This window comes from Lonchura striata, chromosome 2 (genome assembly GCF_046129695.1).
Source record: "Lonchura striata isolate bLonStr1 chromosome 2, bLonStr1.mat, whole genome shotgun sequence".
Lineage (NCBI taxonomy): Eukaryota > Metazoa > Chordata > Aves > Passeriformes > Estrildidae > Lonchura > Lonchura striata.
In genome coordinates, this window is record NC_134604.1 from 87,876,042 (window position 1) to 87,898,042 (window position 22,001).

At 39.5% G+C, this 22,001-nt stretch overlaps 1 protein-coding gene across 1 annotated transcript; it reads left to right on the forward strand.

Annotated features, from left to right (window-relative positions):
- Nucleotides 1–1,895: 1,895 nt before the first annotated feature.
- On the forward strand, nt 1,896–16,374 carry LOC110474715 (interleukin-1 receptor-like 2). The gene is made up of 13 exons (XM_021538379.3): nt 1,896–2,070; nt 3,552–3,784; nt 4,409–4,596; nt 6,026–6,095; nt 7,286–7,529; nt 7,840–8,026; nt 8,782–8,944; nt 9,215–9,280; nt 9,830–9,944; nt 11,511–11,659; nt 11,949–12,092; nt 13,446–13,607; nt 14,115–16,374. Exons 3-13 carry the CDS (start codon nt 4,549–4,551, stop codon nt 14,504–14,506), a joined length of 1,740 nt encoding a protein of 579 aa, XP_021394054.2. The 5' UTR covers nt 1,896–2,070; nt 3,552–3,784; nt 4,409–4,548; the 3' UTR covers nt 14,507–16,374.
- The last annotated feature ends 5,627 nt before the right edge of the window (nt 16,375–22,001 follow it).

A 22,001-nucleotide genomic window follows, 5' to 3' on the forward strand; every position in this document is an offset into this window, starting at 1 on the left:
AGAGCTTTATGAGATAAAATACATCTCAATGTTTGCATAGACTGAAAAAAAAGGAAAAGGTAATGTAAATTCCTTTGCATAGATCTGATCTGGAGGATGTTTGGGTAACAGTTTGCTTAGCATCACCTTCATTGGTGGATCTGCCAATTCTTGGTCTACTTTGAAGTGACCATACCAAATGTGCATTGCAGACTAATGTCAATGTCTGCCTTCCTCAGACAACCCACACCTCTGCTTTTCTCTGCAATTTTATTTTCTTATGCTGCCATGGTCTGTGTATTTTTGCTACTTCATGAAATCCAGCCATTTCAGCCTTACTACACTTTTTTTTTCTGACTTCTGGTTCACATTCAATTAATAGTTAAATGACTTAATAGTTCTGATTTTACCTGTTTATTTTGGTAATATTTTAACAAAATGTTTTACACCAGAAACCTTTTTAATGGAAACATTTTTTCACTATTAGCAGTATTACAATGAATACAGGAGAAAAAGCCCCATCACAAAAACCCCCATCACAACAGCAGAACCTCTAGCAGATGTACCTCAAAAAGAATTCTTACAAAGTTAATTTTTTTAAAAATCAGTGCCTCTAGAGAAATATAGTAGAGACCTCAATCACATTCCAGTCAGAGATGTTTTTCAGTCATTCAAAATAATACAGAAGCTAAAAATCTTGCTAATGCACTGTTTGAGAGTTAATGAGAAACATTTCCAAAATTAAATATGGATTGCAGTGATGACCAAGAGAGACAAGCTGACTGTATAAATCCTGCTGTGTTTGCCAAGTCAGGAATGAATTAATTTTCTGTGTTCCTCCCAACAGCCTTGGGTCTGGAAGTGTTGCAATGTGCCTCCAGCTAGCACTGCATACCTTGGATTGATGGAAGACAGTTTATGCAGGCACAGCAGAACATAATCTTTCATCTTCACTTATCTGCAGTGAGTGGGCAGAATGTGTGAACATGTTTCCATTTGGTAAATAAAACAGTACCAGAACATGAAATGAAAGAAGTATCAGAAGCAGGATGAAAAGGGGTGGAAGGGACAGAACATGTCTGGATTATTCTCCACTGATTTTGCAAAACACTTGTAGTTTGCTTAGCAAATGTTATGATGTATTTTTATCAATAATGAGAACATCTACCTTGACAATTCTGTAGTCCATGTTTGCTGCCTGCTTTGTGAAGAACATAAAAAAGAGCTTTCCTCTACCTTAATATCTAGTTTAGTAGTTAGTCAATGAGTAAGTGGCAGTGCAGTGTTAAAATAATCCACATTTGATTCCATGTTTAACAAAATAGTTTGAGGAACTTCTGCTTTGAAAAACTCTGTCTCTAGCTGTGGTGTGAAACAGAGAACTAAGAATCACCAGAACCTAGAGAACGTACTGTTCCCAGAACAGGCACAAGTTAAGTAATCTAAAATACTTAGTAGCTGTTAAGTTTGTAGATAAGAACTTAGGGACTATATGAGAGGAACCTGTATGTTCAAGCTTCCAAATATCTCAGCGACAGTCTGGGCAAGTCAGACCAAGCAGCCAAACCAGCCTCCTAAAAATAAGCAAATAAATCAGCCGAAGTGCCCAGGATGCTCCTGCCAACAGCCTCCACGGAGTCTTTAAAGGCTCTTCCTCTTCAGTGACACGGTCTCTTCAACGAGGGAGGTTTGCAGCTGTTCGTCCTTTGAAAACAAACAAACAAACAAACAAACGAACGAACGAACGTCACCTCACATCTCGCAATCTTTACGTGGAGGATTTCCTGCGGCGGAGGCTGAGCCCAGCCGCAGCAGCGAGGGGCTGGGGCGGCCGCTCAAACACTTTGTTTCTCGGAGGTTGCGTTCAACCAGCAGCGCTTACCTGCGCCGGGGCAGGGAGGGGACGGGGGTGGCCCTGCCCTGCCCTGCCCCGGGGCCACCCCGCGGTCCGGGGGACAGGCAGGTTTGCAGGCGGGGAAGGTGAGTCTCGCCGGGAGGAGCCGCCCGTGCGGGGGCAGCGGAGCCGCGGTCCCTCCGCTGCCGGGGCTCTCTGGGAGGCGGCAGCGGGGCTCGCCCGCTCCCGAGGAGCAGGTAGGGGACTGCCCGGGCCCTGGCCCGGCCCCAGCGAGCCCTCGGTGTAACGGGGGCTCGGCCGGCCCCGAAAGCCGGGAGCGGCCGGGGCGGCAGCGGGTGCGGGCAGCGGGTGCGGGCAGCGGGTGCGGGCAGTGGGTGCGGGCAGTGGGTATGGGCAGTGGGTATAGGCAGTGGGTTCAGGCAGTGGGTACAGGCAGTGGGTGCGGGCAGCGGGTGCGGGCAGTGGGTACGGGCAGTGGGTACGGGCAGTGGGTACGGGCAGTGGGTGCGGGCAGTGGGTTCAGGCAGTGGATACGGGCAGTGGGTGCGAGCAGTGGGTACGGGCTGTGGGTACAGGCTGTGGGTTCAGGCAGTGGGTACAGGCAGTGGGTTCAGGCAGTGGGTACAGGCTGTGGGTACAGGCTGTGGGTTCAGGCAGTGGGTACAGGCAGTGGGTTCAGGCAGTGGGTACAGGCTGTGGGTTCAGGCAGTGGGTACAGGCTGTGGGTACAGGGAGTGGGTTCAGGCAGTGGTTGTGAGCAGTGGGTTCAGGCAGTGGGTATGGGCTGTGGGTACAGGCTGTGGGTTCAGGCAGTGGGTACAGGCAGTGGGTATAGGCAGTGGGTACAGGCAGTGGATACAGGCAGTGGGTACGGGCAGTGGGTGCGGGCAGTGGGTATGGGTAGTGGGTATGGGCAGTGGGTTCAGGCAGTGGGTTCAGGCAGTGGATACGGGCAGTGGGTGCGGGCAGTGGGTACGGGCTGTGGGTATAGGCAGTGGGTTCAGGCAGTGGGTACAGGCAGTGGGTACAGGCTGTGGGTATAGGCAGTGGGTACAGGGAGTGGATACGGGCTGTGGGTACGGGCTGTGGGTACAGGCTGTGGGTTCAGGCAGTGGGTACAGGCAGTGGGTTCAGGCAGTGGGTACAGGCTGTGGGTTCAGGCAGTGGGTTCAGGCAGTGGGTGTAAGCAGTGGGTTCAGGCAGTGGGTATAGGCAGTGGGTACAGGCTGTTGGTTCAGGCAGTGGGTACAGGCAGTGGGTATAGGCAGTGGGTACAGGCAGTGGGTACAGGCAGTGGGTGCGGGCAGTGGGTACGGGCAGTGGGTTCAGGCAGTGGGTACAGGCAGTGGGTACAGGCAGTGGGTACAGGCAGTGGGTACAGGCAGTGGGTATAGGCTGTGGGTGCAGGCAGTGGGTACAGGCAGTGGGTACAGGCAGTGGGTATAGGCTGTGGGTGCAGGCAGTGGGTATGGGCCGGTGCAGCCGGGAGCGCTGCTCGCCATGGCTCTGTAACAGGATGATCCCAGCAGCACAGCCATAGAGCCGCTGCCCGGTGGTCGCACTTTGCTCCCACGCCTTGCTTTTGGAGCTGGGAGGTGGCTTGGAGCCGGGGAAACGCGGCTGGGGACACTGGAGGAGTAGGAGTGAGAGCCCTTGTAAAGGGTCAGCCCTGGCCGTGGCTCGGTTCCTGACCGAAGCGAGCGCCTGTTCCCCACAGCTGCCCTCGGCGCTGGGCCTGGCGGGTCACCCTGCCCGGGCCGGGCATCGCCCAGCAGCCACAGGGAATGCTTCCAGAAACACGTCCCAGTTTAAATGAAGAGTACTGGAAAATGGTTTTCTGCCGTACCCGCTGAGGGATGCCAGCATCTCACAGAAACACAGCTATCGCCACGGTCGCAGTGCCATCACTACATCCTGACAGGGCTAAGGCAACCCTTCCATGCTGACTAGGTATGTCCAGTGAAGGAATTTATGTATTTGCTGTCACCTTTTTTTTTTTTGTGATCAAAAGTTAGAACTTGATTAATCTCTCTAGAAGAGGCATGATGTACCTTGTGGTTAATAGGAGCATTTAAGGAGCATTTAAGGCAATACGAAAAAAAAATTACATATATATATACACATACATATTAATATTTTTATGATTTAAAATGTTCCTAGGCTTATATACCAGAAACAGTGTAATACTCTGACGTTTTGTTGGTTCTTTCAGTTCTGAGGACTTGCAGGCTTGAATCAATTTGTACATTTGAATGAGATTCAAATTAAGCTGCCACAAGTTTGCCAAAATCAGTAAAACCTGTGATCCTTTGAAATTTTGAGGAGACTTCTTTTTTTAATTGAGTAGATCAACTTTGAAAGGACTAAAAAGCAGATGAAAAGGTGGTTATGTCAATTTAATGAAAAAATTTAATGAAAATTATGCCCACATGCCATCATCGATGCTGTGATTGTAATTCAGGTGCGTGTATCATTGAAGACCTCCTTTAGACAACTGATGGGGTTTTTTGTGGGTTTTTTTTGGTTATACTATTTTTTTTTTAAACTGCAATTGATAAAAATATTTCCTTTCAGGGTGAAACTTCATGGACGTGGCTTCACATACCTGAATTTTTTTTTCCTCTTTGGAAAATCTGGCAAAGATAATTAGAGCTGAAGTCTGTTGTGAATGATAAAGCTCCACAGGTCGATTGAGTGCTCAAGATGTGGACAGAATGGCTGGGGAAAGGGAGAAATTTAGCTGTTTATCATGGCAGAATGTGGTAGGAAAAACATTTGCAATTGGTTCTGCAGTTGTGTGTATGTTATTTTCATCCTTATTTATGTGAATACATGCACAGAGAAGAGCCTGATTTTACTACTGTGTCTACCTTCCATGGAAATGGAAATTTTCCATTGTGAAAAGTGAGAGATGAGGGAGTCTCCTCAAAGTTGGTTTTACACAAGGCTGTATATATGTTTGCAAGTCTTCTATGGTGACAAAAGGGCAAATTATAAATTTAAATAAATAGAAAGAACATTGTAATTCTAGAAAAGCAGGATCCTGGAAGACTTTCTCTCAGGATGTGGTAAAATACTACTTCTGTATCTGCTAAATCTACTGATGGGGCAAGAAATTTCTTGAGAGAGCTCTTGTGAGACAGACCACTAGAGCAAATGTTTTAAGAACAGAGTTTGTGAAAAAGCTGTGATTTAGAGAAGTCATTAAGAAAATACCTGCTCATAAGTGGAGTGTATTCTATCCTGTTTTATCTTTAAATTATATCTGTTACCATATTTTCCTCTTCTTTAAAATGAAAAAAATATGAATTTTTAAGAGTGAATAATGGAAAAAGTTGTGGGTTTTGTACAAAGACATAACCTACCTCCCGAGATTTTAATGTTTTGTGTATTTCTGTGGTCAGGATTATTTCAAGGACTCATCCCATCTTAGAGCTAGGCAAGAAAAGACCTGCCTGGTAATTTGAGTGGAGATTTGCAAGGAGGGAGGAGGAAAGAGAAAGGGAAGAAGGGAAGCAAGCACTGCAAGAAGCAGTGTGGATGACTCAATGCATGGCACACTTCTGAGTCAGTCTGGTAAAGTAAGCCACAGCAGGCGGAAGTGTCATCTTTGGCTCTTGCAGAAAATCCTGATCAGCTAAATGTTTGTCAGTAGTACTCAGTAGGACTCAAAGAACAAAGATGTGGTTAGAAATCATTTGGAAAAGAATCCAGAAAAACCCAGTAATTGTTTATAAATCCATAGTGTGCTCATGTTTTGAAGACAATATGCAAGTTCTGTCCTGTCCTCAAGTTGTAGCAAATCTGGATGCAGTGCAGAAGTGGGTGGCAAAAAAAGTCAGAATTATGAAATCAGATTCCATCTAAGGGAGAGTTACAGAATCTACTACTGTAGCTTAGGAAAGCAAGAAGTGGGAAGGTGTGTGCTAGAGATGTAAAAAACCCCAACTGCTTGACAAGCTGAAATAGGAGATGTTCACTCATTTTTTTTTTCTGGTGTAATAATTTGGAGCTGCCAGATAAAACAAACAGGTAACAGGCTCAAAACAAGTCAAAGACCATTCCTGTATTTCATGTGTCCTCTTTAAACTGTGTAATTCCTATATTAATTGTCTAATGCAAAAGTTAACTTTAAATTATGGAAGTTCATATTGGAAACCGCTAATTGAACATCTTTTTTCCATTTTGCAGGGGAACATGACATCAAAAACACTGTTTTCATGTAACATTGCAACAGCATTTCTGTCTTTAATTGTTGCAAGTAAGTCTGTTGGTGGCTATGGAAAGTCTTGGTCTGAACTTTTTATGGAACTTTTTTTTTTTTCACACAAGTAATACTAACTTTCTGTGGAAATGGCTGTAATAGTGAAATTTACATGCATGCCAATGCATTCTTTTAAACAGTCCCAAGAGCAGGAGCCTATAAAACATAATGGTGTTTCATGTTCCAACATAACAGAATAATTTAGTTAGAAAGAAGCTCTTGACATCTAACAGGGTCAAGATTTTGAAAACTTCTGCAAATGAAAACTCCACAACTTCTTCTCATGGTATTTCATGCAGAACATAAGAGGAAAGAAAGGGATTGAAATCAGAATAGTATTGTATTTGTTGTGTTCTCCTCTGTTCTGCACATTTGCCACTGATAGTTATCAGAGACAGGATTTTGGACTAAACAGACGCTTGCATGACTCTCTGTGCCAATTCTTATAAAATAACAAAGCAAGGAAGTTTTAATAAATATATTACAGTCTTGGGAACATGACCATGGTATCCAGAGTTAGTGCCTTTTTTGTCATATTGTAAAAAATAAAAAAAGCACAAGCCAAACTCTTGCTGTTGCTCTTTTCCTGCATGAGTCTGTGTCAGAAGTAAAGAAAATTATCTCATTGGTAATTGTAGTGATTCCTCTCTAAATGTTCGTAAAATTAAGGGTCAGTTGAAATTCCCATAGCAAACTTAATATTTGTACAACATGGTCTTTAACTACTGTGTCCTCTTAGGACATTTAAATATCAAAAGCATAGTCTGTCTTTAAGGATTACTTTGACTACAGTTAAGTGAAGTTAAAAAATAAAGGCATTAAATGTGAAATTTGTGTGCATAATGTGTGTTTGTGTACATGACCGTGAAACAGACTGGAGAAACACAAGTACTTTAGTGATTTGTATCTGAAATAAAACATGCAAATGACAACTCTGTTACAAAGACATTCTACTGAGTGTAAATATTGCCTTCAAAAAACAGCATTTCATTTTAGTAGCATAACTATAGCTGTAAACTACTGAGTAGTACTCTCAGCTGTAATGATATGAGATTAAAATTGCATTTTCAGTAGTTGACTTGAGAATGGAAGTGAAATCTCCAATGAACTTTATAATTAGAAAATGAGTTCAGTATATTTTTGTAGTGTGTTTGAGTTTTTCTTTAATGTTTATCTCTTTCCTTTAGAAAAATGTGAAGCCTATGATGTGATGTTGAAGCAAATTCTTGTGCCTGATGGGCAGCCTCTTGCTATTAAATGTTCACTGGAAAAGAGCTTGAAAAGTGGAGACTACAACTTAACGTGGTATAAAGTTGGTAACCAAAGAGCTGTGCCTAGAGACAAACTCTCTAGAGTTCATCAGCAGAAGAATCTAATTTGGTTTCTTCCTGCAATGTTAGAAGATTCTGGAGATTATGAATGTGTCATAAGGTGAAAGTTAAAAAAAACCTATATTTTTACAGAAATGAGTTGCAAAGTGATTAACTTTTAAAAAGCCAGTAAAATTTTGAGGGTAAGAGAAATACTAATGAAGAAGAGAGAATGCATCTACAAAAACTAACTTTAGTTTGGGAAAATTAAGTCTAATTTTGGGATTTTTTTCTGTGTAGGCAAAGGTAAATTCATTAAAGAAACTGTAAACATTTTTTCTTCTCTTTCTTCTTCAAAAAGAATGCCATACGTTTTCTGACCTGCAAAATATGCTAAATAGGTTAATTTAATTGTGTTCTATTAATTGCAGGAATTTGACAAGCTGCAAGAAAATGTGTACAAAAGTAACAGTTTTTGAGAGGATTGATGGTTTGTGCTTAAATGAAAAATTTGCTGTGGAGGAGGTGATATTCACATCATCTTCTGCAAAGGTTGTGTGTCCCCACTTGGATTATTTCAGGAAAGAGAAGAATATGCAGCCTGTTCGTTGGTATAAGGTGAGACTATAGTGTTTTGTTCTGTCTTATAGCTGTCCATTATTTATAATAAAAATCAATGACCTTTGGATAATTAGAGCAGAAGAACTAAAGATTTACTGTAAATCGGAGAAAAATGCTTTTAAAACAAATTGGAAGAGGATTAAGACTTTCTGTTTTTTAAAGGTGTTCTTGGTTATCAGGGCAGAATTTCAGCTGAGGTGTAGGAGTGATGCTGACCCAAGTTCCCACCAGGTGGCATCTGTTCACCTGCCAGGGGAACACGGCCTTGTGTGGAAACAGATTTACTGTGGCATAATCCATTAAGTGTTCAATACTCTTCCATTCCATTATTCTACTTCTTGTTGTTCATGCTCTTTTAAAGGCTCTTTCTATTACAATAATGTAATCTGCCTTCTGCCTCAGGCTCATGAGATAATTTTTTTAAAAAATAAAAATCTAATTAAAAAATAAAATCTAATTATTGGGTGGTGCTTCATTGATTAATACTTTTGCAAATACTGACAACTCACATTTTAATTTCTTATTTCTCTAATATCAAAGTTGTTTTCCAAAGGGAATGAACTTTAAATCAAAATCTCAGTAGATGTGAAGCCTGTGTTTCTTTATATTCTGCCGTCCTAACTCTTCCTCAGCCTCTGCAGGGTGTCCATCCTTGTGCTGCGGTCCATTGAAACTTCAGATTGTATCAAAGAGAGACAAACCATGGAAATATACAGAGATGTGAATTAACAGAATTCTCTACACAATTTTAGGACTGCCAGCTGCTGAAAGGAAAAAGGTTTGCCATTTCAAACAGTGACCTTATAATTTTCAATGTGACTGTACATGATGGAGGAAACTATACATGTGAAACAACATATACCTACAATGGGAAACAATATAACATTTCACGAGACATCAGTCTGGTTGTAGAAGGTAAGTAAATAATTTCACTGTGTTTGTGTTCATAACTGAAGTGGAAAGACTTAATTTGTGGATGGATATGCTTAGGACTACTGTTTTTCACCTAAATGTGCAGTAATGACTACCTGAGATATGGTACTTTTTTGAGTGATATTTTGTTATAAAATGGCTGACAACCTTGTCTTTAGTACAAGGGGTGTTTTTAGGTTGTACTTGCATTATAGAGCATAAAACAGACTGCAACTGCCCCTGGTTTTCTGAAAAGCACTTTCTTTTGCTTAGTGACTCCACCAAAAAAGCCTCCAGAAATAACCTACCCAAGAAACAACTCCATTGAAGTGGAACTTGGTAAGTAGTTTTCTCTAGAGAAAATATGAATTTATATCCTAGTTAAAATGTATTCTCAAGGAGTATCCTATTCTGTGCTGTCTTGTTTTTATTTTATGAAAAAGCTACTTCAGTGGTCAGTTTCTCTCTGTTGATTTCCCAAAAGAAGAATGAGGGATGAGAGGGAAAGAAATGAGGCATGTTGCTTGCAAAGTCCTAAAGAAATTTCTCAGATGCAAGGAAAATTGTAGGAACCCAAGTGATTATCTGTCACATCTGTTGCTTTCCATCACTCTGGAAGTGATTCTAAGAACAGGTCCATCTCGAATCTGCAGGCAAAGTGATGCCCCAAGGGGAGCATCTTCTTCCTGGATTCAGCTTCTTCCATCCTACCATTCTCTTTCTGGACCTGCAGATTAATGAAAATATAGACCTTCTGTTAGAGTAACTTTTTTGAAAGGATTTAGTATCATCCTTAGCTGGTGTGCGAATGTGAATCTGTGAACAGGATTGTATAGATTTTAATTAGGTTATGGAGATTAATTCTTTCCTTTTAACACAATTTTATAGGCTCACAGGTTACTGTGGATTGCAACACCACAGGTGCTGATGGGTATGAGGTGTACTGGACAGGCAACGGTATTGATGTATTTTACATGAGCAGAATTTTTGCACATCCCTATGAGTAAGTATATTTTCAGATTAGAAAATACCATGTTGGCAACCAAAGTGGAACTTTCTCCCTTTGTTATTAAAATATTTAGCAACATTTTTCTCTTGCTTTAAATAGCATTCTTCTTTAAAACTCTAATGCTTACCTTCTCAACTGACTTTCTGCTTTGAAATAGAAACTTTAAACATAGTAGGAACATGAGCTTCACGTGTGATTGTGCGTTTCTTGCTCATTTTGAAAAATCATTCTGAATTTGCAATGTTGGGAAAAGGTGTTTTGTTACAGTCCCATAATTGTAATACAGTTTCTTTTGAGCAAGCTCTTGCCTGGCAGAGACCTCTTTTGGTTGAATCAGGCATATTCAAGTGCCTGATTCATGATTTTCAGACTTCATCTTTCTTTTGTGTTCCACATCTGCCTCCCTGAAAGATTGCAAGAGCACAAATCTGTGCTATACATGAAAAATTGAGATTTCTAGATTAAAGGGCATTAAGTTACACAAGTTTAACTGAGATCAGCTGAAGAGCTATTGGAAGACTTTTTTGAGGGCATTTGTACTGAAGCTTAGGGGTTAGAGGAGAAAAGGGAGACAGATTTTCAGCGATGAGCTGGGTCTTGGGAGGCCTTGGGCTGAGTAAAGCATGTGAAGGTCAATTGGGAGATAAGGTGATGGTGAAAAGCAGGTCAAATGGAATTAGAGGAAGATAAATTATACCTGACTGGAAAAAATAACTTAAACTGGATCAAGAAGCAATCTGAAATTGTCTTAGACATTACAGATTTTGAACTAAAAATTTCAGGTTTTTTTGTCAGCCCTTATGATGGCACTGTAAATAAAAAAATGTGATAATTTTTGTAAATTCTGGAGCACTATCTAGGACCAAAAAACCAGTGAAGAAAAGAGAATGATGTCTGCAAAGTAAGAATAGAGTTGCAAGAAATAAGTTTTCATCATAAAACAAAGGGAGAAATAAAATTATGACTTATTTGGGTGCACAACAAGAGAAAACACTATGCAAAAATAACATATTAGACTGTCATAAAGAATTGTAGTGCCATAAAAAGTTGGGCCATAATGCAGAGATACATGGTCACGGAATTGGTATTGCAAAAGCAATGTTATTTTTTGTACTTCATAGCACCTACACGGTCACCTTTGGTCACTTGCATTAGTGATGTTGGTTCATTCATCCCCTGAATGCCATATCCTATTGTGAAATATCTATGTCCATCTTCTCTCACAGGGATTGGGAAGCCCATAAAAAGAGTTTATTTCGGTTCATAAGGCATATTTTTGAACTTCCAACTATAGAAACCTTATGTTCCTTTGGGGAGACATAGCTGCAGATAAGATAAAGTTGCGATGTCTTGATGCTTTCCGATGTATATGCTAAATGTCAGCACGAGGAGAGGTCTGGCTGTTAGGGTTTCTTTCATATTATGTAATTGTTCATCTGTTGTGAAGTGTGGTTGACATTTGCAGAAGGAAATAACCACTGTTGTGGTGCAGATGTTAGAGATTCAGCCATTCCTGAATGGGCTGTGGTTTTATGGTTCTATTTGTCACCTTTTGGACAGGGGAGAAACTTCTCATGATGGGCGCCCTATGCATTCTGTGAAGCTAATAATTTCAGAAGTAAGCAGTGAAGATTATGAACAGCCTTTTGTCTGTCAAGCTTCAAATGCCTTTGGGCAAGTTGCATCCTATATTATATTAAAACACAGAGGTAAAAAATACTATTATTTTGAGGCCTGTGATTATCTATACTTCCCCAAAGGTGTTTTGATACCAAATTCTTGTGTATCATGTTGAAAGAAAACAGATGTATTACAGTTTGCAGTATTCATGTGCCTGTGCATAGTGAAGAAATCACTATAGCATTGCATTGATCATTATTTAAAAAACAAGGTAAACAGGAATGAAACATGTAATATTCAAACTTGTATTGAATTTATGTAAAAGATCAGATTTGACAAATTCAACATTTAAAGCTAATTTCTTATATTTTTGTGCAGTTCCTGACATACGAAGATGGCTGACTGGAGGGCTTGTCTCTTTGTTAATTTTAACATTTATTACTTTAATAATCTACAAGATTTTCAAGATTGATTTGGTGCTTTGGTACCGTAATTCTGTCTGTGCCTTTACAAGTGAGGAAGGTATGTGAGTGTGACCAGGTATGTAAGTGTAGTTACCCTATTGATTTTTTTCTCTTGCCTTTACTTCTGAGAAACAATGGGATTATTTAGTACAATGTATGTAGAACTTCCATAAGGAATTTTCAGATATGCACAACGACATTTTATGCAGGATTTTTTTCGGTCATATGGGTAAAATATAGGCTTGAAGTAATAAAAATTGTGTAATATTGAAGGCAGCCAGTGAGATAGGTCAAAAGAACCATAGGTTATTCCAAAATGAGCATGTTCCAAAATGAGCATGTTTATTGCTTTTCTGTAGTTTCTTTACATGTGGATTTAGGGTCACTCTGATGATGAACAATAGGTGTCAGCAGAGCTACATCCTGTGAATTGGATGTTTTAAAAACGTGCTTTAAATATTTATTTTGAAAATCGGACTAATTTGTCAGAAATTATTTTGGTTGGATTTTTTTTTTTGATTTTTCAATTTCTCTCTGTTACCCTTGCTTTCCTTCTAAATCCTGTCAGTTATGATGTTGACATATCAAAGAGAAAATTTTCTGCTAGTTCTGTGTTCTGGGATACTTCTAATGTGTTTTAGTTTAATGCATTGTAGGCAAATATATTGGCTAAGTATGAAAAATTTGAAATGAGCACATCATAGATATATTTCATGTCAGTTCTCAGACTGTCTGAAGTTCCCCATGGCTTGAAAGTGAATGGATTACATACATTAAGATAGTTAATATTTACTTATGGCTGTGCTAAATGTTTTCACGGGAAAATAATTTCAACTCCTGGTCAAAAATTCAGATTTACTATAATACTGTAGTAGAGTCCTAATTAAAAGAAAAAAAAAAAAAATTTTTAGCTTGAGTTTGATCTGATTTTGGCTTGGTTCTTTCAGTCCAGCTTGCTACACAGCCTTACATCTCAAAACCTCAGAAGCCTTCTGGCCTTTTACCTGAGAAGAGCCCTCCCAGGATTGTTACAAGAAAGAATTGCCATTTTTCCACCTTCTCTTGTGATTAGTTAGAAGTGGAGATAACTGCTGTTAAGTTTCTTTCAGGAGAGGTGGTGAAGAAAGTCCTGTGAGAGGGTAATTCCTCAATGTCCTGGCACCTCTATGAATGGGAGCTGCATCCAGCTCATTTGGTGACTCCTTCATCCCCAGGATGGAAAAGGAAGTCAGATTCTGTGGCTGGTCATCTTTATTTTGATTCATAGAGCATTTTGTTTCTGTGAGGTGATTCTGTAAGATGGGTGAAATCAGCCCCACATTACTACTTCTAAACAGTCCAAAAATGAAATGCAATAAAGGCATTTTCCTAAGTTTTAGGTTTTTAATAGAAATGTTTGTGTTTGTTTTAGATGGGAAAATCTATGATGCATATGTCCTGTACACAAAAAGCAGTGAAGGCAGAAGTATATGTTGTCTGGAAACCTTTGTTCGTAGGATACTCCCAGATGTTTTAGAAAAACAATGTGGATATAACCTTTTCATATTAGGAAGGGATGATTTACCAGGAGAAGGTATGCTTTAATTAACAGAGGTAACAGGTTGCCTTTTGAAACATTGTTTTCAGGTTATAAGTTTATCTATGTAATTAAAACCTACATTTTGAGAAAAGAAAGCTATATTTATTTAGTTTTAATGAATAATTTGTCAGATGAAAATATTTTCTTTTTTTTTTTTTTCTTCTGACTGAAAATTCTCTTCTGATGTTATGAGGGTCTATGCTTTCTTAGTGATGAACAAATGAAAAAAATTAGGACTTAATAATTAATACTAACAGCATTAATAATACTGTTGAGGTTTTTTGAATGATAAATTCTCCTGAGGGCTAAAGAAAACAATTTTTTGAGAAGTTATGTCATGCAATGGATCATGAATCATGATTGGCAGTGTGAACATCTTAAAGCAACCACTGCTCTGAGCTAGCCACGACTTCACATGTTTGCAATTTTAAAATAAAGAACTATTTTACACCAGTTGTAAAGTTTCTATGCAGACTTTGATTGTTCCTTCATCACTTACAGCTGTGGTCAGTGTTGCTGATGAAACCCTTAAGCAAAGCAGAAGACTGATGATTATTTTGGGATCAGAAACACCTAGCTGCTGCCTGTTGGAAGACACCTCTGAGCAACAACTAGCTATGTATAATGCTCTGATCCGTGATGGGATTCAAGTGATTCTTATAGAAATAGGTGAAATACAGGACTACACAAGCATGCCAGAATCAATCAGATACATTAAGCAAAAACATGGAGCTGTTCAATGGAAAGGGGACTTCTCAGAGAAATCTTGTTCAGCAAACACAAGATTCTGGAAGAATGTGCGCTACCAAATGCCATCCAGGAAAAAGGGATCTTATTCTGAAATGCATTTGTTGCCCCTAACGTCGAACAGTTCTGCAGCAAAGGAAAGTTAAGAAGCACTTATTTAAGTGATACTAGGAAGGTAATTCTAAATTGGGATGTTTCTTGCATATTCTTTATATTACAAAGTAGATGTTTTGTTTGAGGAGTAGAAACTGCTCATTTCTTCAATAAACTGCACCCTAAAAGAAAAAAACTCTGTGCAACTTTATTTCTGTTCAGGTTTTGGATAGTGACACAATTTGTTGTGTTAGTCTCCATCAAATATTATAAGTAAACATGATGATGATGATGATACGCTATTAATTAGCTGTGGTCCACATAAATGCTGTATGAAGAAACAGCTATGAAGTCCATTTTTTAAAAATCAAAACTGCAGTTGATAAATTAAAAGTCTGTTTCTGTCATCAGCATTTTCCTAGTCATTCTGTTCCAATTCTTGTTGTCTCTCCATGACTGTCTGATTTCCTTATTGCTGCAAGAATCTGCTCTGTGCAAGCTTTGTCTGCTGGGCAACAGACCTTACCCTTGCTTCTTGAAAGGGTTGGGGAAATACATGACATAGCAGGTATATTGAAAACTCATCACAACACTAAATGTGTTTCTGCTGAACAGTTGGTGCTAAATGTGTTCAGCAAATAGAAGGGAATGAAATATGTGGATTTTTAGAATGTTGAACAATTCTGTGATATCTGGTGTATGTCTACTTTTTAAACGTAGTCTCTAATTCTTAGGAAACTGAAAATAGTTTGTGTTTCTTGAGAACAGGAAACTTTTTAGGCTGTGCTGCTACTCTGGAAACCAGATGTTCTCATACTGTGTCTCAGCTGTGCTAACTGCATGCACAGAAATTCACTGAAAATCTATCAAAGAACTGTGCTTGGGCACTCCCTGCAGAGTGGAAAGTGGCCAGTTCTGAAACATGACCAAATTCCAATGGCAAGAAATGGTATCTCAACTACTTGTGAAAGAAGAAGTTAGAAGCATGTGGCTATATCAAGCTGCTTGAGAGTAGCTTGGTATTTCTGGATCCCAATCCACTTTTGGTGTGCATCACTGTGAGAAAATGGCATACCACTTCCTTTTCAAGGTGGTCTGAAGCAGCAGGAGTTTTCAGGCTCCAGCCTTGAAGAACATAATCTAAATGCAAATATGAATTTTGCTTGCTTTTTAAAAATTATTTTCTGAAGTTATGTAGGCTCTAACATCATGTTTATTGCCAGGATAGCATCTGTTGTGGAATTTCTTTCAGTTGGTTCTCAGAGGTATGTCTATCTAGAATATATTCTTTATGGGCTGTATTGATGGGAGAGAAAGCAAAATCTAGGAGTGGAAATATATAATCAAAGGGAAAGATTTCCGATAGCATTTCATAGTACTTTTTTTCTTTGTAAAGGTGTAGTAAATACTCCTTAGGAGCAGTGTCTCATTCTCCTGGCTGTGGGGTTCACAACTGCGTAGTTTTCCACAGCCTTCACTGACTAGAGACTTGTTCTGAGGTGCCACCAGGAAAACTGGGAACAGGGTAGATCCATCAGATGAGGCATTATTGTCCTACTAGATGTTGAATCCATATTCTTTGGAAAGGCATAATATTTAGGTTGGAACCTTTAGAAAAATAAATTTAGGGACTTGGAGAAATCAGATAATCATAACTGTCAATTTTTTACATTGTGTTTAGACGTAGCTTGCTCAATAAAGTATTCAAAATAAGTTTATTTCCTTCCTTTTTAAAATTTGTGTTTAAAAACAGAACCTTTTTATTTTCCATGCAGAGGGAGAAAAATACTTTGGAAAAGAGGTTGAAACTGTGGTAAATTTTTTCAGCTTCCGTATTTCATATGCTTTGAAATTAAAAACCCAAACAAACTAATGACTAGGAATTGCAGTACTACATAAAAATAAATTGATTTGCAATGTGCTGGTATTTTTTTTTCTTCTGTGAATGTGCCGTTAAGATTTTTTGCTGCTCTTTCTCATAGATCTTTTCAGAGGTTTGTCACATTATTCAAGATAATAATTTTCCCATTTCTCCACTGAGACTCCTAATGACTCTTAAGTGAAGACAGATTATTGTGAGTCAGCACTGATTTACCTGGTACTTTCATTTAAACAACCACATTTAGTATGATTATTTTGTGTCCTTCTATAAAAATGAGTGTGGAAGATGAGTTTTGATTATCACGGTTGATTGTTAGCTAGCTACTTCAATGTACCATGACATGAGATGGCTTATTCTTAAGGGGGCTGAATTTTGAAGCAGAATTTTGTCTCTGTTTTCTCTCCTTGGAAATTGTTTTTTGCAAGTCATTTAAGAAAACAGTATTTTTTTTTTTGTTATACAATAAAAGAATTCCCTAGACACAGATTTGATGTTTTCTCTTTATTAAAAAAAAAAATCAAATCCCAACAACTCCACAAATTATTAGCTGGCAAGAGGTTTGCCCCTGAAAACTTGGCAGATTCAGAAGGAAAAGACAAATGCAGTGTAATCAATGGAAGAGTATTTGGTTTTCACTTAGTACTAGCTATATTTATTGTTTATGCTGACAGGGAGCAAAGTCTAAATGGTATGTGGTGTAAGATACATTGAAAGCATTCTCTGCACCATTTTTTGGTTTTCAACCAAAACTACATACTTATTCTGTTGGCTTGCTCCTGTCTATTTGTTTGGTACTCCAGATTGCACTGTCCTTTCCTTGCCTTGTGATTAACTTTTCTGAATTTGCTTATTCCATTACATCTTTCAATCCATAGTGTGATGCTGGTCTTTCTGTGAGACTTCTGTCATGATTTTTTCATGATCATATCCTACTTTCTTACATCTATGGTAAATAGCACTGAGATGTGGCCTGTTTCATGTTCTAATGTACACATCTGTCATGGTTTAACCCCAGCCAGCAGCCAAGCCCCACACAGCCACTCACTTCCCCACCAGTGGGATCAGGAAGAGACTCAGAAGGGCAAAAGCCTGAAAACCTGTGGGTTGAAATGAAGACTGTTTAATAGGTAAAGCAAAATCCACACACATGAGCAAAGAAAAACAAGGAAATTAATTGCTTCCCACAGGCAGGCAGGTGTTCAACAATTTCCAGGACAGCAGGACCCCATCATGTGCAATGGTTACTTGGGAAGACAAACACCATCACTCCAAACATCCCCCTATTCTTCCTTCTTCCCCCCACTTTATATGCTGAGTACAATGTCATCTGATCTGGAATATCCCTTTGGTTGGTTTAGGTCCCCTCTCCCAGCTGTGTCTCTTCCCAGCCTCCCATGGAAAACCAGCACAGCATCTATGACTGTATTAATTCACTGATAGAGGTTTATGTGATTGAGAGGAATGTACTCTGAGATCAGAATGAGTTTTTAGGACCTGGTAGAGTTAATGCAGTAGCCCCAGACAGGACATCCCTGACTTTGGTATGTGTTTTGTTGTTGTTGTTGTCGTTGTTTTTTCTTTTTCTTTAAATTTACCTCTGTATTGCATCCTAGAAAGTAGAACAGTGCAAGAGCAATTTTACATTTTCCCTTTATCTTGGTAACTTGAGCTTCTGCTTGAGAGGTAAGCTAATCCTGCCTTTTGTTCAGACACTATGGTAGCTCAGTGACTCTGCTTCCCTCCATAGCTGCAGTTAGCTTGAAGATGAAGCAGGCAGGATACAGTTATTATTTATGACATCTGTGCTAAGGAGAGACCTTTTCCCTAAAAGTACCAAGGAAGTATTATATTGTAGAGCTTTGGAATACATGTAAATAAAATCAGTGGCTAGCAACTTTCCTTCAGGGTATTTCCAGGTCTCAGGTTTAGTCATAGATGCTGCAGCTCATGAACACAGGAGCAATAGCATTTCTGCCTCTCATCTTTACATTCATTATTCTCAAGAGTAAAGGCAAAGCACACCACTTGATGTGCATGTTTATTCTCTTTTAATTTAGGATAGTATTAACCAGTACTCAATGTGTTTGTTGAGACAGACTGAACATTAGTCACTAAAAGGGAGTTAGAAAATAGTAGTAGTAGAAACATCTCTTCCTCAGCCCACTTTAAGATTGCTTCCCATTTTAAAATTGATTGAAAAAAAAGGAGTCTGATGTCTGCTGGGCATTGAGGGGCACAGTTAAAATGTACAGTCTGTGTGACACCTCTGAGAGAGCACCTGGGACACTGTGGGATTGCAGCTGGAGTTAGAGCCCTGCTTGGCAGTGTTTATCAGCGGTTACTGTCTCATCCTGAAGAAAGGTAAAAAGGTCATCAAGTCATTAAGGTGAATTTTTTGCTCCAAAAAGTTGATTTTGAATTGGTACTCCAGATCAAGTGACTTAGATGTGTAAATATTTCTGGCTCATTTCTGCTGTCAGCCTCTCATTTGTCTTTGCCCTAGTTTGATTTTTTTTTTCTTGAGCATAGTAGTGGCTGTAGTAAGAAGGGAATTTTGAACACTGTCTCATTTAGTTTTTTTCTTTCTTTTTCATTCAACTTTCCCTGATGGGATTTATTTCTGTTGGCAGTTTTTAAAATCCATGGTTTAATCTATTTCCTTTATCTCACTGGCTATATGCATAAGTGGAGTGCTTTGTTTTCCTGCACTGTCTATGGCAACACACCCCAGTGCTGCTTCATCTCTCCTCGAGAGTTGATATTTTGCACTTTCTTTCCCTGTTTATCTAACATCCCCTGAAGATGTGAAGGGAACAAGTCCTTAAGAAGGCATTTTTTTCTCTCTTTGAACACATTGTTTCTAATATCCACATTGTTTGTTTGTTTTCTATTTTTTTTTTTCCAAATACGCATGACATTACTATTTCTCCATGCCATGGAATTGGGGGACTTGGACAAACATTGGATTTGGAAAGAAATTCAACCTATCTGCTCTTTTCTGACCTCTCACTCCTAGGGACAGACACTCAGACTGTATCAACTACACCTCTACTTTTTAGGTAAGGTATGAAACAACTACATAATTTCAAATGGAACATAGCAGAAATGGCAGGACAAATGCATCTTTAGCACCCTGAGATCAGCTCAGTTGCTTAGAGCATGGCACTAATAAAGCAACTGTTGCATTTTTTATCCCCATATGGGCCATTCACTTTAGACTTGGACTTGATGATGCTTGTGGGTCTCTTGCAACTCAGAATATTCCATGATTCTGTTTAAAGACCCTACTGAGAGGTAAAATGTATAAATTCTGGAATGGTAAATAAGCAGAGTGTTTGGGAGTTACAAAAAATAACATTCATCTGTCTCTTTAAAACAGAAAAAAGCCTTGGCAGTTAACTCCCGTACATATTGCCTCCAGGAACAAACAGGGAAAAAGCTAAAGAGCTGTCTGGACAGGGACACTCACAGTGGGAAAAAACTTGTGTGCCATATGTCCCCCTTCCATCTGTTTATGCTCTCTTCTGGGTCGTGACATCTGGTTCTGCTTGATATCTGGCTCTGATTCCTGTATTTTTAAAGTAAATGGGACTTAATTCTCCTCAGAGACTGAAGAGAATAGACCACATGCTGACTTTTAAAAGAAAAGCCAAGTTTTTCATAAAAATATGTTTCCTCATCCTAGAACTGAATGGCTTGATACACATATGTATTTAAATGAGCCAAAGATGTGCCAGCACCGTCTGCTGTCACTTTTTAAAAGCTGCTAACTTTGGCATGTTTGACATTTTTGCAGTATTGGACCATAAAGTTAGTTGGATACCTAAATTAGAAGATGAATTGGCTTATTATTAAGAAAAGGATCACGTCCAAGAGAGCAGACAGCTGAGGATGAGAAAACATTGGGTGGGTGTTCCAGGGTGAGGGTTGGTGAGCCACAGAAGCTGGCTGTGGGGATCCTGAAACCCCTGGAGCTGTGAGCCACACCAGCCCTGTGCTGTGCAGTGCCTCCACCTACTGATGCCTGAGACTGAACCTCTCCCCTTCCAATAAAAGCCACACTGTTTACATGAGATCATAATGAAATTCTGCTGTTAATAATGCCAAGCCACAGCATTAAAGAAAAATACAGCACACCAAGAGGGAGAAAAAAAAGAAGATACTTTGACAACTGCTGTTCTGAATTATACTGTAATCATTATTTTTTAGTGTTTTTTCTGTCCTTTGTAAGAACTAGCAGGGAATTTAGTGGAAATTGAGAGTTTTGGCCTTTGAGTCTGTGCAACTGTTAATCCAGAGCCTCATAGCTGGGATGTGGGGAGTAGTAGAGCTCTGCAGAGCTGTGTTTCTTAATCAGCCTCCAGCATATATCAATTAGATCTAATCGAGCAACTCTTGCCTTGGTTATTCCAAGAAGAAGACTATGATTTGAGACCACCTCATCAGGCATCTGCATTCAGCAGATCTGCTCTGGATAATGGCTGGAGGATCATTACTGGCCATGTGCTACCCAGGCAACTGAGAGTCCTAGAATTTACTTGACATAGTGATAGATGAGGAATTTGTACCTAATTTAATGATCTAGTCCCCTGAGCTGGGAATAAATGGATCCAATATTTACATGGTGAGAAAATCTTAGAGTCTTGGATGCTGAATTGTTTATGGGAAACCAGGCAGAAAATGGACAGTAGGCCCCTGGAGTCCATGAAGAAGAATTGCCTCAAGGCTGCCATCAGAGAAGACCAGTCAGTGCATCATGATCACCTGAAATGGAATGTCACAGCATTCTTGGGGGCAGAAAGCACTGGCTGCCTGAAATGACCAGTCCTCAGTTTCCAGTCCTTACCTTGGATAGTGTGCTCAGATCCCAAGGGACCTTGCAAATTTTTTTTCCTAGTGATATGTAGTGCTTTTCATTTTTTTTACTCCCATATTAAAAATCTATAGCCACAGAGTTTGTAAATTGAAGAGAATTTGCAAAATGGAAGTGGATCAGGAGGTTTCAAAGTCTTTCTAGAACCTTTGTCTATTAAAATATTATTATTGTTGTAGTTGTTGTTAATACTAATATCAATAATAAGTGCAGCCAAATCGAAATCCTGTCATGGTTATGGCTCAGGCAGAATATTCTGAGTTCCAGAACTAATGGTGAAGATGAGACTGCAGAAAGTGATTAAAGCAATTAGCACAAGGAGGCTGGGGCAGTGTGGTTCATAATTCATTAGTTCTCAGTAGCAGTAGATTTTGTAGTGAGCAGTCAGATGGTCATTCTTAAAGCTTTGTAGTAGTATATGCATTAAGATACATGAAGGTCCCCTGATGACTGAGGGTCCCAGAGCAGCCCCTGACATGCTCCTTGTGTGCACATGATATCTCAAAAACGTGCACATGTACCCTTAAAAATGCAGGGCTGCCATGGCTGGATTTTTCTGTCCCAGCTATGGGAGGTCGTGAGCAGTTGCTGGTATCTTTGGATAGACTAAGATTTATGGAAGAGAAGGACTTAATGGGTTTGGTGAGGCTTCAGGAATCTCTGAGTCAGGCCATGTATTTACTTCTGTTCTTCATTTTATCTCTCTTCCTTGAAACCCACCAAAAAAGATGGCCTCTGGCTGGCTTAATACTCACAGCTGTGTATCTCAAAAAAACAACCACCAACCACCTTA

Bases quoted from the DNA above. Each gene is read 5' to 3' on its own strand.
- LOC110474715 (XM_021538379.3), top strand. From the start codon at position 4,549: ATGGCTGGGGAAAGGGAGAAATTTAGCTGTTTATCATGGCAGAATGTG. The intron at 4,597-6,025 runs GTAGGAAAAACA...TCCATTTTGCAG, and splicing joins GTTTATCATGGCAGAATGTG to GGGAACATGACATCAAAAAC. The intron at 11,660-11,948 runs GTAAAAAATACT...ATTTTTGTGCAG, and splicing joins TATTATATTAAAACACAGAG to TTCCTGACATACGAAGATGG.